The 18,355-nt window shown below is 31.6% G+C and overlaps 1 protein-coding gene across 4 annotated transcripts in view; it reads right to left on the bottom strand.

Moving 5' to 3' along the window:
• LOC130894414 (mushroom body large-type Kenyon cell-specific protein 1) overlaps nucleotides 1-18,355 on the bottom strand; it is a 217,959-nt gene that overhangs the window by 179,390 nt on the left and 20,214 nt on the right. For 2 of the 4 annotated variants that reach the window (XM_057801254.1, XM_057801250.1), the window contains exon 2: nucleotides 1,618-1,982. In XM_057801254.1, the coding sequence (XP_057657237.1) occupies nucleotides 1,618-1,711 (94 nt within the window). In that variant the 5' untranslated portion in view covers nucleotides 1,712-1,982. Of the gene's footprint in view, nucleotides 1-1,617; nucleotides 2,213-18,355 lie in introns of those variants that run through there. The other 2 variants (XM_057801253.1, XM_057801251.1) reach the window with 2 other exon arrangements.

Below are 18,355 nucleotides of genomic sequence, written 5' to 3' on the forward strand. Positions count from 1 at the left end.
GAAAAATACTAGTATACCTAAAAATTATAGGGCTTCAATAAAACAAAAAAGAAAACCAGGTTTCTAGAATTGTTCAACTTTTCCCGTAATTTGTTTGATCCACAATCTAATACAGATTCATTGCAATGTGATTATTTTTCATCCAGTTCACGTTTGAAGTAAATCGATATTAATGACAAAGAGATAATAATTTTTGTTTCATTGATCAAATCTAAACATTTTCAAATTACTAACAATTAGAAACTAAAAAAAAATAGAGAAATTCGTGAATTATTCAATTAAATTTTTTGAAAACTCTTTCCACAATAATTTTGTTTTTCAAATTGAAAATATTGATTAAATGAACTACAACGAGGTTTCTGGGATTGTTCAGCTTTTATCGTAATTTGTTTGATCCACAATCTAATACAGATTTATTGCAATGTAACTATTTTCCATTAGAAAACTCGCACAACCATATATTAGTTATTAGCCTGGAAAGTACAATTTGAAATTTTAGTATTTTATTCACAGATATTTACTAGTAATATAAGTTTATCAACAAGAAATTTTTGGAGTAATTTTTGAAGTTGGTTATAGTGTATTTACTACAAAAATTTCAGATATTGTTCATTGTGATCTTCCTGCGTTAAAAGAGGGACACTTTACGATTATATTTTTATAGTGAATTTGTCACATTGTAACAATCAATTAGTAATTAGTTTAATAAACTATCCTAATATATATTTATTTTTAAATTTCTTATTTCTTGCACCTTTTTATATATTAATGCTTCTAAATGTTTTCGATTTTGGTTCTTTTCTGTTTTAAAATTGGTTTTTCTTGATAATATCTTGTATTTGTAGATTTATTAGAAGTTACAAAATATAAGTTTTACTTAGGTAAATTATTTAGGTCTTTTTTATCATTTATAGAATGTAAAGCATTTCTAAAAGTTCTCTTTTTCGTGTTAAGAATTTTTGAAACTTTATAATTGAATTTATGTTTTTTTGATATATCATGATGACCTTTTAGTCTATTTTATAAATACTGAGATGTCTGCCCTATGTATATATCGAAATTTACATTATACAAAGATTTTTTGTTAAAAACAAGAATTACATAGATTTTTTCCCAAATATTAATGTACAAACATTTATTATAAGAAAAGTGTAAAGAAAAAAACTTTTAAGGCGCGGGTTCTTTACAAAAAGGATGCTGAAAAATCTAAAAAGTAGAAGAAAAATATTTGGCTTTGGATCAATACTCACTCGAAGTACTATCGTTTTAATGAAGGAAATGGCGAATTTTCCAGAAAAAATAAAAGAAAACTAATAATCCGGCGCCGTTATAGAAAAATGCGACTACGACGCATATAAAAAAGTGCATCTTAAAAATCATTAAAGTGTACATAGTTCCCAAAAACGAGCTACGTTTCCCCTCCGATCCCTTTCTTCCCCTCTAAAATCTGTTTATCTCTATTGTTTGAGTTTCTAGGAGAAATAGAACTTATTTAGAACACATTAGAGTCAACAGGTTAGAAACTGTTTTCCTTTCATAAGGCCGTTGCGCTCTAATATTGATCGGACGGCGAATATTAGAAGAAACATAAGTGTACATAATACATTGTCTACTTACCGACTATATGAACCATGTTTTTTGTCCATCTTTGCAACTCTCTTCTAATGTTCCTTCTTTGTTGAATACATCTCGAAAAAGAACAATCCGCCATTTTTCACAGGCGGCAAGTTTGTCACATTGCTCTCAACAATATTACCCATCGCATCAAATTATTCATTACACACAATTTTCAGAGGTTGTTTCGGTGCCCGCACTCATTTAAAAAAAATAATTTGTGTATAAAATCTCAAGTCACTAAAAATATTCGTTCAATTAATCACACTTAACCACAGTTTGAAAAAGTTTTAAAAAACTCAACACTTAAAAAATTGATATTCGTAAAGACGGTGTAGTTTTCTCGCCATGATTTTTTTCCTCTTAATCTGAAAAGAAATAAAATCCAAAAGTTTGTTTTTGTAAAACTGACACTGAAATTACAATTGGGAAAGTATATTTTGAACAAACACGTACACATCAAAAACCGGCTTAATTCGGTTCAATGTTGAAAATTACATATTGGCGGGCTCGTATTTTAAATTGTTGCTAAAGTAAATTCGTTTTTGATGAAGTTGTATGAATGGTGGCGGCATCACAACTGTAGTAACGTCATAGTGAGTGCAACAAGTGCTAGCGACGCCACACGGCACTTGCATGCACTTGCATTTTCCCTTCCCCACGCCAGCTAGATCGCCGTCGTGCATCCCTATTATCTATCGTCTCCTTCTTGCGTTTGCCGGGTGTATATACCTTGGTTTGTCTTTGGAAATACTCCTGCCATAGCCGCAGTATACTAGTGGTATAAAGGTAACCATTTAAAACATTTTATCGGTATTTAAATCCAGTTATTGCCATAATATTGCAATAATATTGATGAAATCATCTATAAAACGAATTGAAACTTTATATATTCATCAACAATAAAAATAATAATAGAAAGCAAAGATATAATTGGAATAGATAGAAAATTTCGAAAAAAAATTGGAATATTAACATGAAATTAACAGAAGAGTAAATTTTATTATAATATCGAAGGATTAACCCATAGACTTATAGAACAAAGAATTTCTACGGTATTTGTAGTATCCAAAATTTTTTCCGCGACTTTGATTAGAATTTTAGTCGAGGTATTTACCTTTTGGTGAAGTAACGGAATTTTAGTACAATGAAATAAAAAAATATTAAAATTGTTTCATATATAACTGAGTTCCACTTTAATTCCTGAAATTTCAAGGAGATATGGTTCTAATGAATAATTTTACCACTTCAGTTAACGTTTCATTTAAAAATGGCACTTTTCCCAGTTGCCTTAACACGTTGAGCTCTGATGCGATCCATAGGCCCTCAACTGAACTTTCCCCACAAACCATCCTATGGACCGCACGATATATTTTATTTCAAACCTCCTTCATGGCCAAGGAACCGTATTTAAATATATTTTACAGTAAAATTGGACCGTCTCGGATCTTTGGAACATTATCCTACACTTGGTTCATTTGATTTTGTTCTAGTTTTCATATTAAGTGTTTTCTTTGACATAATTGTTAATTCTGTATACAAAACATGACGAAAAACATATTATAATATAAATATAAAATTGAAAAGTTGTTATTGCAATCTGAATTATTTCTATTTTTCGCAAAACACTGATTACAAAAATGTGGTTTTCCAAGACAAACACTGCAATAAGTAATCACTTTTTTCACTTTGAATTTTACAATAATTTTTTTCACTGTACCCTACACCATCTCTTCTCACCTTTTGACTTACACCTTCTTTTTTCACTAGGCAATGCATTTTTTTGGTTTTGGCGTATTTTGATCAATTCTTTCTTCAGTAACTTATTTGGTAAACTTAAAACATCAGTAATTGCTACATTCTCTTTTTTATTATTTTATTATTCTTTTATAAAGAATATGAACATTTATCGTTTCTACAACAAATAACAGCTCAATAGCAATATTTGGTCAGATAGATGTATCGTCTTGGTCATAGTCGACCACGGTTTGAGGCTACTAATCGTGTGTCAATCCTTAATGTCACATCAGCATGCTTTTTAGAAAGCATCAACACCTCTTGTTCTGGGCCTTGTGGAAAGTTTTAGCGGTAAACTTTACTTCAGGGCCAGAACACGCCTTGTGACCACACACACACAAGTTTGATTGGGGCTCAACGTGTTAAGACGGCTATATCTCTGTATAAAGAAGGAGATAAAAATGAAAATTAAATTCATCCTATATTGCGCTGAGATCAGTTTAAAAAAATTGGACTTATTCACTTCCTTGACAGTTTATTATGATCTTATTGAGTCGCATCTCCAATATGCTTTTCCTTTCTGGGGGGATTAAAAATTTTGACTCTTCCTCCCTTATTAATCTTTGAATCCGTTTGCCTAATTCGTAAGCACGCTTCTCCAATTTCAAATCCACTTAAGAACGCGGAGCACGTCCTTTACTTACCTACTCCACATTCAGAATTAGTTGAGGACTCAATATTTTACAATGCGAAAAAAATGCACAATCACTTGCCAATTCGAATCAAATCGATATCATCTTTCCTCGCATTTCGTGATAATTTGAGGGCATATTTACTGAAAAGTGCCTTCTGCTTTGTAAACGACTTTTAATAATAATATTCAATTCCGGGCATGCGGCTTACTGGTTTAAATTTGCTTATATAATTATATACTAACTATTACCTAAAATTTTGTCACTTATTGTGGTTTTCGTTTGTTTATTCAGTTATTTTTACGTTTGTTTTTTAGTTTCAACAAGCTTTTGTCTACAAATTGTAACAATTTTTGACAATAAAGCATTTCTCTCTCTAAACTGCATCAAAGCGCTTGTCTGAAGTACAATCATTGGACATATTGGACAAAACATGGAAATCATATGGTAAGATAGAAATATAATCTTTCTTGGTGTATGCTTATGCATCTGGTTGTTGGTACTATAACAATACAAGCTATGAAGTATGATATGGATACAAATTTGAAAAAATCTGCTTGGAAAATTGATGTCCATTCAAATAATATAAAAAATGAAATGAAAGTAAAACCATTGCTCAGGACTGGAAAGCAAAGTCGATGAGTTACTAAGAGAACCAAATCAGAGAATATTCTACAATTATTTTCCTGATCCGTCCTTAGCTTACTTTCAAATAGACTCACTATGGGAATGGTGAAAAAAAGAACGAAAGATTCAAACCCAAAGATTGTGGAAACTTTCACTGAGAAAGTTTTATTGAATTCAACAGAATTGAAGGTGGTGTGGACACGTTCACGAACATACGAGAATAGTCCCAAAAGTAAAATACAGCTTCATCTACAGGCAAGGTCATGGCGTCGGTTTCTTGGGATAATTTTCTTGTAAAAGAAAAAAAACTATTGCAACTTTTAAGCGAAGAAATCAAGCAAAAACGGTCGCATTTGGCTAAAAAGAAAGGGCTGCTTCATCAAGACAATGCATCAGCTCACTTATTGGCCAGATTTATCCCCCTAGGATTAATTTCTGTTCCCATGATTAAAAACATGGCACTGTAGTCAAAGATTTTCTAACAATGAAGAAGTGACATCGGCAGTTAATGGCTATTTTAAAGAGCTTGACGATTCCTATTATAGAACTTGATTTTTATCGACATCACAGTATTTTAGGTGAATTACAAGTCGACTGCCTTAACCATTAAGCTGTTCGGCTTCCTTCAGGGGAACTAAGAGGTGAGTTAATGTCTGTTGGAAGAGCACCTGGATGACCAGAAAAATGGATTATAACAGACCACGTTATTGAAAAATGTATTGGAATTGCTATATGTAAGAATAGTTAAAAAAGAATCAAAGGGTATAGTACTTACAGTCAATTTTAATGGTTTTTTCCTATTGGAATTCTTTATCGTGAAAAAAAGTTCATTGGCGAGAAAATTTAGCTAATTTTTGAAGTGCTCAAATTATCTATAATTTGAAAGAAACCTTGGGTAAATCACTTCACATCCGAAACAAAAGAGTAATCAAAGCAATGGAATGAAAAGAGATAACTGGCTCCAAAGAAGGCAAAGACAGTTCCATCTACAGGCAAGGTCATGGCGTCGTTTTTTTGAGATAATTTTCATTGAATATCTTGAAAAAGATTAAAATTATCAACGGCGAACTTATTGCAACGTTTGACTGAAACAATCAAGCCAAAACGACCGCACACATCCGTTGTTGCAATGACCAAAATTAATGAATTAAAGTTTGAATTGCTACTTCATTCACCCTATACATCAGATCTAGACTCTCTGTTCCCAGTTTGACAAAATGGCTGTTTTCTGGATCTTGACGAGTCTTATTATGGAAAGGGTATCGAACTTATTGGACATCGCTGGGAAATGTGTATGGAGCCAAAAGGGGATTACGATTTTTTCCAAGTACTTCTAGGACCATGCACAAACTGTTGGTTTCTTGCATTTTTTATGAATATGTTTCATCCAACCGAACACTTTTTACATTTTTTGATTTTTAGTGGAATATTCATGTTAGGTTGAGAAAATTTGATAGAAAACAAAAACAGTTTGCTGCCATGTTCAGTCGACTGCAAATATACGCATTAAATTCCTGTAGATACATTTTTAATTTGGTAATTATCGAACGTAATAACTACCAGGTTAACATTCTTCATTACCTCTATTAATACTTTGTGTATAAAACGCGATCAAGGCGAAAAAGTAAAATGAAAATAATAAGCTTGGATTATTATACCACATTCTAACTTAAATTTAGCAATTTATCTAGTTTTTCTAGCATTTATAGTGCTTCACGATTAATTATCAAAATTCGAATATCTACATCGCTGCACTCGTTTCTTTTGTACCATCTCAGCCGGTAGTCTACGTCATCAGCGCCCATAGCTTGACTAGAGAATTAGATACAAGTAAAACATATTATTAATACGCCTTTGATATTTAAAATGTTTGCTCGATACAATCTATATTAATATTATATCGAGACAAAATGTATAAATACGATAATAACTACACCAAATGAAGGTTTAATTAGTGTGAAAAGGGTCAATCATATAAACAAAGTTCTCTAGGGTATATATGTAATCCGTATTGTGAAAATCATTTCGTTAAGTTGATTTTTAATTACTTGAGATACCTCACATAGTAATATATTTAGTTATATTAGCACACTTGATAGTTAAAAATAAGTTTGAAATTATTAACGAGCAGAACACATAGCAATGGAATGCGTACTTTATTTTGAATATACATCAATATAAATCATTATATAAGCCATTAAAGACCAGACGGATTTTCCGAACCTTATGGTAAATTTCTTATTTTTACTAGTAAAATAAAATACAGAGTGTTTCTTTCTGATAAACAATTCTGAAAAGACAGTTACTAAAGCTGAATTTTTCTAAAATATCAGTAACCCTAGGAACTTGAAATCCGTTAATTTTCGGGCAGTCGTAGAAGATTAACTACGTTTTTTTATTCAATATTTCTGTTACATTGTACGGGGGTGAAATCAGCAGCCTTTACTTTATTTCATATCAAAACTTTTTTTCAATATGAAGACTAATAGTTGCACGGAGAAAAAGAGATTATAATCATAATAGATTTTGGTAACAACCACCTCCACCTTGTTTTTAATTACAAAGTACTTGCATCGGTTGAGAAAAATATAGTTGGGGATAATTTATATACAATTTTTATTATAATTTTTTTTAATTCTTTGATTAATTTATAGAGAACAAAATTATTGAAAATTCTAAAATTTTATAGGTAGTTTAAATATTTCAGTGAGGCCGCCATATTGCGTGACGTCATAGATATAAGACAAAAACAATAACACTAAATTGCAAGAAAATATCAATAGCGTGGATGTGGATGATCTATTATGAAAATTAATCATAAGAATCAGTGATTATTAATGGACAAATTTTTATCAGATAGTGTATTCAAGAACAATAAAAATATATCGTTATTTGTTAGATTCATTATACAAGAACAAACATAAAAAATATATTGAATATTCGGTTTACACTACCACCACACCAACACTCACAATTATAGCGTCTGACGAGCGTTTCGATAACCACGTTATCATCTTCAGACACTGAAGGTAAATTAAGTTTATCGAAACGCGCATCAGACAATGTAATTGTTAGTTTTGGTTTAGTTCACCAACGGTTCCAAAAACACCAACCTAAGTGTTCTATTTCAATTTCCAAATTTATTATCATCTCTAAGTCGTTCATTACATGTTGTTTTGTCCTCACCCATATAAATAAGCGAGAGTCAAGTCCGTTAACCGAGGAGGCTTAAAGAGGTTTAAACAAGAATCCGCCATCTACCATCTACAGTAGCTCTATACGACTCATCTTTGCAAGCAATGAATATTTATTATTTCAATCGTCCCAATTAATTGAAAAATGATTTATATTAATAGAATTTGGAATTTAAACCACGTAAAATTGATTAAACAGTTTCTCACAGCATCAGAAAGACCACGCTGTTCTAAGATTTTGACTAAAGAAGGATTAATACAACACGAATCAAAAACAGAATAGAACCTGTTGACGGTGACTTGCGTCCATCATTTTCAACAATTGGAAATTGGTCTGAGTTGCTTCGCTGGGGACGAGAATCATTAGAATATGACTCAGGTGAAATGTCTGTAGCCGAAGCTAAAAGATCTCCAAGCGAAAAGACACGAAGTAACATCGAAGCTTTTACTGATCAAGAGATAGCCAACTTAGCTGGAAGTATCCAAAATGGCAAGCACCAGAGCCAGACAAGGCCTTTCAGACGCCATAAAGATACTAGCAAACTGCGCACTAAACTAAATTAAATAAATCATGAACGATCTTCTGGCAAAACAACTGAAAGCTTACCAAGTTCTTGATCCCAACACATGCTGAATTCGCTTACTAAGTTCCTGGAAATACTAAGCAAAAACAGACTAACTGAAGAGATAGAATTGAAAGACGGATTCCACAAGTATCAGCTCGATTTTTACGAAGGGAAACTTAGTATTGACGCAACGCTGTCAGTTTTACCAGCGGTCATAGAATTCAAAATAAAATTTTGTGCACTAGTAGCAATAGACGTCAGGAACCTTTGTCATAAATTGAACATAACCAAATTTCGACAAAAAACATCTCTGAGAACCTGATCAACTTAATAATGGTAGTGGTACAGCAAGTTATAATGGGCAGAACATTAATAGACTTAATAATTGTCGAAAGAAGCTACAAAATGAGAACAAAACATGATTTCGAGAGAATTCTAAGAAACTGTGAAGAAAACTTTATTTGAAATAGAAACCAAAAGAATAGACTCCAACAAGAACTGAAGGAAGCAAGGAGAGTTAAGAATGCTAGTAAAGAAATGAAGAGCTTTGCAATGACATCGAAGAAGGGGAAAATCAATTTTTTGAAGACCTCTGTGTAGAAATCAAAAATAGTATTTGGGGCGATACCAACGTAGCTGGAAGTATCCAAAATGGCAAAGCACCAGAACCAGGCATCTTGTCAGATACTATAAAGATACAAAACACCAAACTGAATTAAAGAAATAATGAATTATCTTTTGGCAAAACAATAATTTCCTGACAATTGAAAGCTGACCAAGGTCATGTTGATCCCGAAAAAAGATCCCAACACATATAAACCATCAGGCATGCTGAATACGCTTAGTAAGTTATCTAATATGGAAGCGATACCATAAAACTCAAAGACATAAGAAGTTATCTGAGCAGAAAAATATATTCACACACAAAATGTCACACTTCATATTGCTGTAAAAAATTACTTAAATTGATTTAAAAATGGAGTGGTGCGCCACATCTTCCAATTTATCGATTTTAGACTAGATTTATGTGAATATGTGGAACACATTGCATACAATAAAAAAAACTGACATACAGAATACTGATAAAAGCCCGTCAAATGACAAATCATAATCTATTTTTATGAATTAGAGAGTAATAAAATGATGAAGCATTCGTAATCCATAGGCATATTTAGTTAAAGTTAAAATATTATCTTATTTATCTCAAGTTATACCTATTCGTTCAAATATTAATTAATCTGCTCCCAACCGCTGAAGGTAAAAAAGTGAAATTTCTTCTAAAATGCTCTATTTTTCCACAAGGTATAGAGAGCAATGGAATACTGATTATATAGAAGAATTTTGATATATAAACTTCTCAGTTTAAGTGGAACTACTTCTTATTAATCCAAATCTGAATCAGAATCAGATGTTGCAACAAATATGCACAATAAGTGTAATCATTTTATCAGTAATATTATCTCTTTTTTCTTCAGTGATCCGGCTTCACATTGTATATAGCCCCCAAAAACAACCGTCTAAAATCACTTATTTTGGAAAAATAATCTTTTCTTGAAGCTTCTATCTTTATCTGTGCCGATACTAGTTCAATCACGTTTAGTGGTCAATGATATAGCCGTCGTCATTCCACGATTTCCTACAATTTCACCCATTCCATATTTTTTGAGTTTTCCTAAGAAATACAATTTTTTTTCAAAGAATCAGGATGGAACTTTATATTATTTGAATTTAGCCAATTCTGTAAATCTCCTTTATCCATTACTATTATAGAGTTCTGAGGTAGAAGATCTATCATAAATATAAAAGTCAACAAAGTATCTTTGAAAAAATCAAAACAAAAGTTGCAGATGAGTACTATTATCAATCGCACCCCTTTATTATTGGTTGATCTAAACCAGTAGATAAATTCATTGAGAAAGCCTGTCTTCGTTCTTGATATATGTGACTCACTGATCCATGTTTCATCTGAATAAAATAGTCAGTCTCTGAAGATGATAACTTGGTTATCGAAACGAGCGACAGACAGTGTATTTATGAGTGTTGTTAAAAACAGTGTATTTACCTAGTATAAATATCGCCAACGGTTCCAACTTAGATTAAATAGATTTCTACTTTGGTTTTTCATTTCTTTTATAGTCCGTATGTAATTTCTTCTCCATAGTACAATATCGTTTCATTTTATTGGAATCGACTTTTTCTGAAATGTTTGTGTTTCCAGTGAAAACCTATTTATTTGGAAAGTTTCTCTTGACTCAGTTCAAGCTAATCCTTATCATCTTGAACTGTGAACAAACTTTCATCTAGTATCAGAAAGTAGAACTTCCTTCGAAGTCTTTCTTTCAAATGATTTTCTATTTGAAATTTTGGTTTTCCCGGAGCTTTATGTGCTGTTTTAAACTCGCCACATTTCTCTTTTTTAATAACTTCGTAAATCGTTGATTTCCCAACATCATGCATACTATTAATCTATTTTCATCAAATGTTCCTAATTTTTCCCAATTACACTATGATTCGCAATAACCCTGCACCTTGCAAGATGCAAATAAACTAAACTGTTGAGAATACACAACTTATACTTGGACTAAATCGTATTTTCGTGAAATTTGTCGGGAAGAGATACTTGGAATTGAAACTTTTGGAGGTTTTATTAGTTTCTCGTAAATAAAAATAGTAATTACGTGACAAGAAACTTTACAACTAAATGAAAAATCAAAAGTGTTTTTCTTCTATGAGCTGTGTCTGAATACTGTTTCCTCTGAGTTCAATTTTTTCCCATAGTTTTCGATATTGAATATTATACAGAAACGCCATTCCCCATCTTATTTCTTTACAGCTCTGCGCTAATGTCTGCGCTAGTTTCTACACTAGTTTCTACGCTAGTTCCTGCACTAGTTTTGCGCTAGTTTCTGCGAAATATGTGTCGGTGTCGTGTTTATGTTTGGCGTACAACTTAACTTAATGTCATTCCTTGTTGAAATTATTTTTTTCAGTAGTTGGATATATAAATTATGTTCCAAACTGTTTGCCAAGACAATTCTCGGAATAAGCAAAATAGATAAAGCCTTTGATTCAAAGAAAAACAAATCGTTTGACATCGAACGTGTTAAATTTTTTGAGTAAAGAGCTTCTGCAAGAAATTCCAATAGTATATAAAATCTTTTCGAGGATGTCTCAGACCTATTTGATTAATCTTTTTAAAATGGAACCAATTAAACACATTAACATAAGAAATATGGTTATACAATGAAATAAAAAATCATAAATATCAATTAACAATGTCCTTTGGCAGTTCTATACCACCAATCAGAGCTATTGTTTTCGTAAATATCAATATAGATGGCTACATAAATGTCTTACACAATTTATTGAACATGGAAGTTCCCTGTACAGAAAACTGTACAGTTTCTTTCGATATTAACAACTGTATAGAAAACGATATCGAAAACTACATAATGTATCACGGCCTTAACGTAAGATTTTTTTTATTAGGGTTGGTCTTAATATTTGGCAACAGCGCTCTGAAAACTTCGTCCTCTGCACTCTTTTAGAATAATTTTCGCATGTAAAAATGCAGGCGGTAGGAAGTGCACAGTTAGGATGCATTTAGCGAACCGTAGGTCGTGAAGAGGGGCGGCGAAGGGAATGGGGGGGTGGGGCGAAGGGAATGCGGAAAGGGATCAAAAAATGCGATCAATAGTGGCTCTCTGCTTCTTAAACTCTCCACAATTGCACTGGAAGCGCTGTCAAAACTGCCCTCATAAGGTGTCTTCATCGAAGTAAAAATTCGGAAGGGTGTTGGGGTAACGCTTAAATGAGTTTTTGGGAAGTGCAGTGGTGGTCTCATCTAGGGATAATTTTCTTTTCGACTCATGAGAATGGAATTTACAGTTGGATAGAGAGATTTACAATTCAAATTGGGAATTAATCGATTTTTAAATGAATTTTGATTTTAGTACTAGAAAATTTACTTCTAATCATAACTACTGTCATTATTTTGCATATAATGTTGTTTCAATTTTGTGAAATAACGTTTATTTTGCGAGTATAATCTTTCGGATAAAGTTCGTTTTGAATATATTTGTTATTTTCGTAAATTATATTTAATCAATGTTACACAAAGAAAAAATATTTTCTCTTTTTCTGGTAAGTTGGAATTGTTGAAACTGAAAATCACTAATACCAACCCTCACAATTACACTGTTCGACGCATGTTTCGATTACCAAGTTATCGTCTTCAATTATTTATATTTATTTAATGATTTTTGGTAGCAAGATCAACAATACTCGATTTTTGGGTTAGTCCATATTTTATATGCTCATTAAACCGCACATTAACAGATCTCTTAGTTTGTCCGGCAAGAGATATATGGAGCAAAACTATTTCCAGTACCAAAACGAATTCAAAACGAAGGAATAGCTATAGACGATTGCCTATTACTGTTTATGGTTGAATAATTCACGAGTCAATCTGAAAAGCAAATTAGTTAAGAGTTTCAGTATTTTCCAAGGGTATGGTACAGGTATGTGGATGATATTTTTGGTGTATTCAATACGAAAAAGACAAACGGAGAAGGTTTCATTTACCTGCAGGTACATCTCGGCTGATTCTTTTCGTTGTGTCCAACCTGAGATGACCATTTTCCTTTTCCTGGCTATTACAAAAATAAATTAAGGGAAGGACATTAATTGAAGCTGTAACTGTTCTCAACGGTTATGATAAAACCTTCTTCCAAAATCAAAATGAAAAACAAGAAAAAATATCCCTGGTACCTTTTAATCTTGTTTATACAAAGGGATTTGGAGGAATTTTCAATACAGTACGTTCTAAATTGGGTATTAAATCAAACAATACATTAAAACAATTGTTGGACAATCCTAAAGATAAAATACCAAATTTGAAAAAGAGTGGTTTATATGAAATAAGCTGTGGTGATTGTGGCGGAAAATATATTGGGCAGACTAAGAGGTCCGTTGATGTCCGGTTTGAAGATCACTTCATCAGTAATATATTCAAGGAACAACATAAAAAACTGCTTATTCTACTTGGTATTACTGGAGCATTGGAAATGGGACATTTTTGTGTGTTTAAAGGAATTGTTTCCGTTTTGACAACAAAAAAGAACAAACGACAAGAAAAGTAAAAGGACAAATTTGCTATTATCAAGTCACGTTGAGATTCTTCCATGTCCAACAGTAAAAAATCATACTCTATCTGAATTAGTAACATTAGATGAACAATTAAAATGTACATACTAATCAAACCTAGAAAATATGAGCATTTTATAATATGTAAACTGCTAAAGACAAAGAACGTTCTGATGATAACAGAAAGTATTTTGAACTTAATCTGTAATGTAAACTAATTTTCGTTCATACTTTTAGCAAAAAACTAGTTCAAACTCTTATTTCTCATGTCTCCAAGAAGATAAAGGCGGAGACAACAAATATATACTATACATTTTTTAAAACAGTGTTTGATAAGACGGAAATATCAAAGAAAGTAAAACTAAGCGTTTACAACGCCAACAAATTCTGTTCTGTAGAGAACTAACCTAAAAGTGAAGCATGGGTAACTAATAATAAAATAGATAGTAAAATAAACGAAAATGAGATAGAGTACCTTCGAAAAATAGCAGGAGAAGAAAAGATGGAAAGAATAAAAAACGGAATTACAAGAAATAACTAACAATAAGAACCATAATGACGTATACAACAGAAACTCGACCTGATACAGCAAAAACAAAAAGGCTCCTGGAAACAAGCGAAATAAAAGTCCTACGAAAAATTACTGAAAAAGCGCTCCTAGATACGGAAAGTAGCGATGACATAAGACAAAAATGCAGAGTGGAAAATATTATCGAATGGGTACTGAGCAGAAAGCGCGAATGGGACGAACACATAAGTAGAATGAGCGAGGAAAGAATAATAAGGATAACACGAGACAACTCACCACTGGGGAGAAAAATTATGGGAAGGCCACGAAAAAGATGGATTGATAATCTTACCATCAATTGAGGCAATAAGCATGCTGCGAAGAATGAACAGACAATCTGCCTAAAATGGAGTAGGAAGAAGAAGAACTTGCTATAAGAAACAATGAAAGAAAAAACAAATAAGAGAATGTTAAACTTGTTTGGACATTTAACAAGGATAGAACAAGATAGATTAACAATACAAATATGGAAAGCAACGACTATAGGAAGAAGAAAGAGAAGGGAAGACCAAGAAAAACATGGAACGAATAAATAGCAGATATAGGGAAACAAAAGCAATTAGCCCAGGACAGGATGGATGGATGGATGGATGGATGGAGGAAATAGGTCAATGGATAATAAATACATTTTCGACTACCTAGAGACGGCAAAAGAGAAAAGAAAGAAGATATAGAAATTAGTTATACATTTTTTATAACTATAATATCGATTTGTTTACTACAATATCTACTTTATCAAATAAACATCGAAATTGTAGGTTTCAAAATTGACTGCTACATCATTTTGTTCAAATAATTTAAAAACCAATTTTTCATTATCTATATTGGAATTGGATCTAGGCGTTACCTTTTATCTTACTTCAAACTCTAGCTACACGTAAGTGACTCTATAATATTCTCACCCCAATCCTCTATCCAAGAACCGGAAAAAACATGACATACATACGCAAAATGAGACGGTGCATGTATTTTCGAGCAAAATGTAGTAATTACATATTCTGTTGGTGCGTTTGCGGACTCATTGTATTCGTATGGATGTGAGGGTTCTTTTGAATCGTGCCTTTTCAAAGTTCGTTTGTGCTGGTTATATACGCATTTTTCATATTCCCTCGAGCTTTAAAAAAAACTCGTTATTATACCATTTTTTTAGGATAGCTGCGTAATTGAGTAATTAAAACTAATCATGAAAGCTTAATGGGGCTCGAAAGTTAGTTTTGTTTTAAATATAAACGAATGTTTTTCAAAAACTCTTTAAATTATCTATGAATGTCCTATATTCGCAATTGGAGCAGAATTTCTGCAATTCCATTGAAAACAAAGAGTAATTTGCAATAAGAAAATTTTTAAAACACTAGGAAAATCAATTATCATCATTTTTAAAAGTTAATACAAAGTATGGTTAATTTTTTTATATACAAGGCTGCTACTTAAGTGTTGAAATATGGCAACACTGATGTGAATATGTTAAATCTGGCATGGACATCATAAAATTTGACATTTTTAAATGTTGTACTGAGAGTTGTTTACAGATAATCGAACATTTTCGTGCGATGATTTTCTATGACTTTCTACTTGGATTTAACAAAAGCAGTATGCCAATTAACTGCTTCAACTTTTGGTGATAAAGCACCATCTAGAGCCAGCTTTTGTTTGCCAGAAATGTTGAAAGAAAATCAGGAGTACCAATTGCAAAAGATGAATTATTCTCTACTACTAAAATTTGAACAATTTCAACTGTCAAAACATCGAATATTCATGAGTCATCCACCGAACAGCCTTTGTTTGGCACCTATTGATTTCTTTTTATTCCTGCAGATCTCAAAACTTAAGTAGTGAACCTCGTATACCTCCTTTTATAATTAGCAGGTATAACTGATAATATATTACATTGCCTCAAGCTATGATAGATTCATCCTTATCAAGGTCCTAAATATATTTAGTTTTCTTGTACTTAAGCTCAATACAAATAGATTTTTATAAACTATATTTAAAATATACGTGTGAAAACTGTTATTTGTAATATATTTAACAAGTATAAATTGTCAGATTTATACCAGGTGATAAAATTGAGTATAAGACAATCCTAAAATATGTAATAACAACCATTAATCGAGTGGGTAAAATGCTCAGAATTAAATATACAAGTCGTTTACAGCGTAGAACGTACTTTCCAGTTAATATGCTTCTTAGTTCTTGTGAAATACGAGAAAAGATAATAATATAGATATAATTTCAAATGATTGTACATTTTTTCGCGTTGTATAGTATCGAGCCCTACTTCTTAACGTGGAGTAGTTAGATAAAGATCGAGCTCCACGTTCCTAAAATTGATAGTAACTGGATATATTGTAAAGTAATAAATTTAGATCTGCGATACATAGAAATGTTTAATATAATCCTCAAGCAGTGATGAATTTATGACAAGCCTTTTTAAAAATACCACAACTCTAAAATTTCGATACATAGGCCAGGTGTTCAAGCATTTCCCCTCCGAATTTTTTTCTCCAGATCAATAGTTTTTGAGTTATTCGCAATTGAAAAGTACGATTTTTCGTCAAAAAAATCGCATTTTTCAAGAGCTTTTTACGTATAAGTGTGATGAACGAAACGAAGCTTATAAAAGAATAAAGAAATTAAGCTATACTTTGAGATCTTAATGTTCTACCTAAAGCAAGTTATAGATACTTGAATAGCTTTTGTTTTACGTAGTAGAGCATTTAAACTCAAATAACGGGAAAATGGTACATTTTTCAACAAAAAGTCATGGAATACTTTTTAACGAGCTTAAGAAGACCTTTTAAAGGACCACTGATAAAAATCATTGCGACTGAAATTTCAGTGGGATATGATGGAAATTAGTTGAAGCTAAAAAAATTGCACTAAAACTAATGCCATTTCATACAAAATCAAAATTAATCTTATTCCTTGTACTAAATACTTTATTTGGATGTTATTCACGACATATGATAGTTTTACAGATTAGAAATGCATAATTTTGAAACAATAATACGTAATTGTAAGTTTTAACAAACATTTTTTTTGGCACATTTTTTCTCCATAACTATAAGAGATACAAAATCAAATAAACAGTCAAATTAAAGCATTTTTTATGAGAATTATTTTGTTTGTTTTATTTTTTTTTTGTAGCATGAAAATTAACGGAGTTAAAACCAAATTAATCTGTCACTATAGTGCGAGGATTACTTATCCACAGCCCTTTGACCCTTTATTAATAGAATGTGGAAGGTCTCAAGCCCTTCTAACATACATAGGCTTGTAGCCCTGAAAATTTCCTTTAAATGGTTTTTTGTGGGATGCGATAGCTTCAAAATTATTGGAGTCACATAAAAAATAAGAATTTGTGAATTATAGGATATGAAAAAGTTTCAAATTTTGGCGCACGGATTTTTTCTGTTGATGCTAAGTTACCTGTAGGTACATGTGAGAGTACCAAGAGATGACATACTTATAATCTTGGCAAAGGGGTGTCAAGGTGTAGAGAATGAAAACTCACTACGTGGTTGGAAAATACACTTGAATGCCGAAAGAATTCAAAATCAAAACATTAACAGTCGTTAATTTTTTTCATTTTTTATCAAAGGGGTGGTTCTTAAGGGTTGACAGAGTATAGACAATTAAAAATCACTTTAATACCAAAAAGGGTGTAAAATCTAAAAGTTGGCAATCATTAGATTTATTTTTATTTCATTCTCTGCAAAGAGGTTGTTCGGAAGGGTTGAATAATAAAAATTAATAATTAATTAAATTCTATTAGAATTCTACAAATTTTTCACAGTAAAAATGAAGTTGCAATATTTTAAATCATTAAAAGATTTTTTCCTATATTACTCTCAACAGAAGGGTGGTTTTTAAAGATTTTTAAGGTTTGATACTTCAAAATATACAAATTTTTTCTATTATACAATATGTTAAGATATTTATGCTGCATAAACGAAAAACATTTGAATTGAAAAAAAGTAGGAAAAACTATAATATTGGTATTTTTCGATAAGGGGTGGTTTTGAGCTTAAATACCTTCATAGACAGTAGAGACTTTCATATATTAAGATATTTCTGATGGGTTTTTACATCTTTGGAGGTTTACAAATTCGATTACCTTTCTTAGGTCGATATTTCTCAATAATATCTAATTACATCTTTTAAATATACCAGATTCGTAACTTCTGATTCTATAACGAAAATTCATATCTG

This window comes from Diorhabda carinulata, chromosome 5 (genome assembly GCF_026250575.1).
Source record: "Diorhabda carinulata isolate Delta chromosome 5, icDioCari1.1, whole genome shotgun sequence".
NCBI classification, from domain to species: Eukaryota; Metazoa; Arthropoda; class Insecta; order Coleoptera; family Chrysomelidae; genus Diorhabda; species Diorhabda carinulata.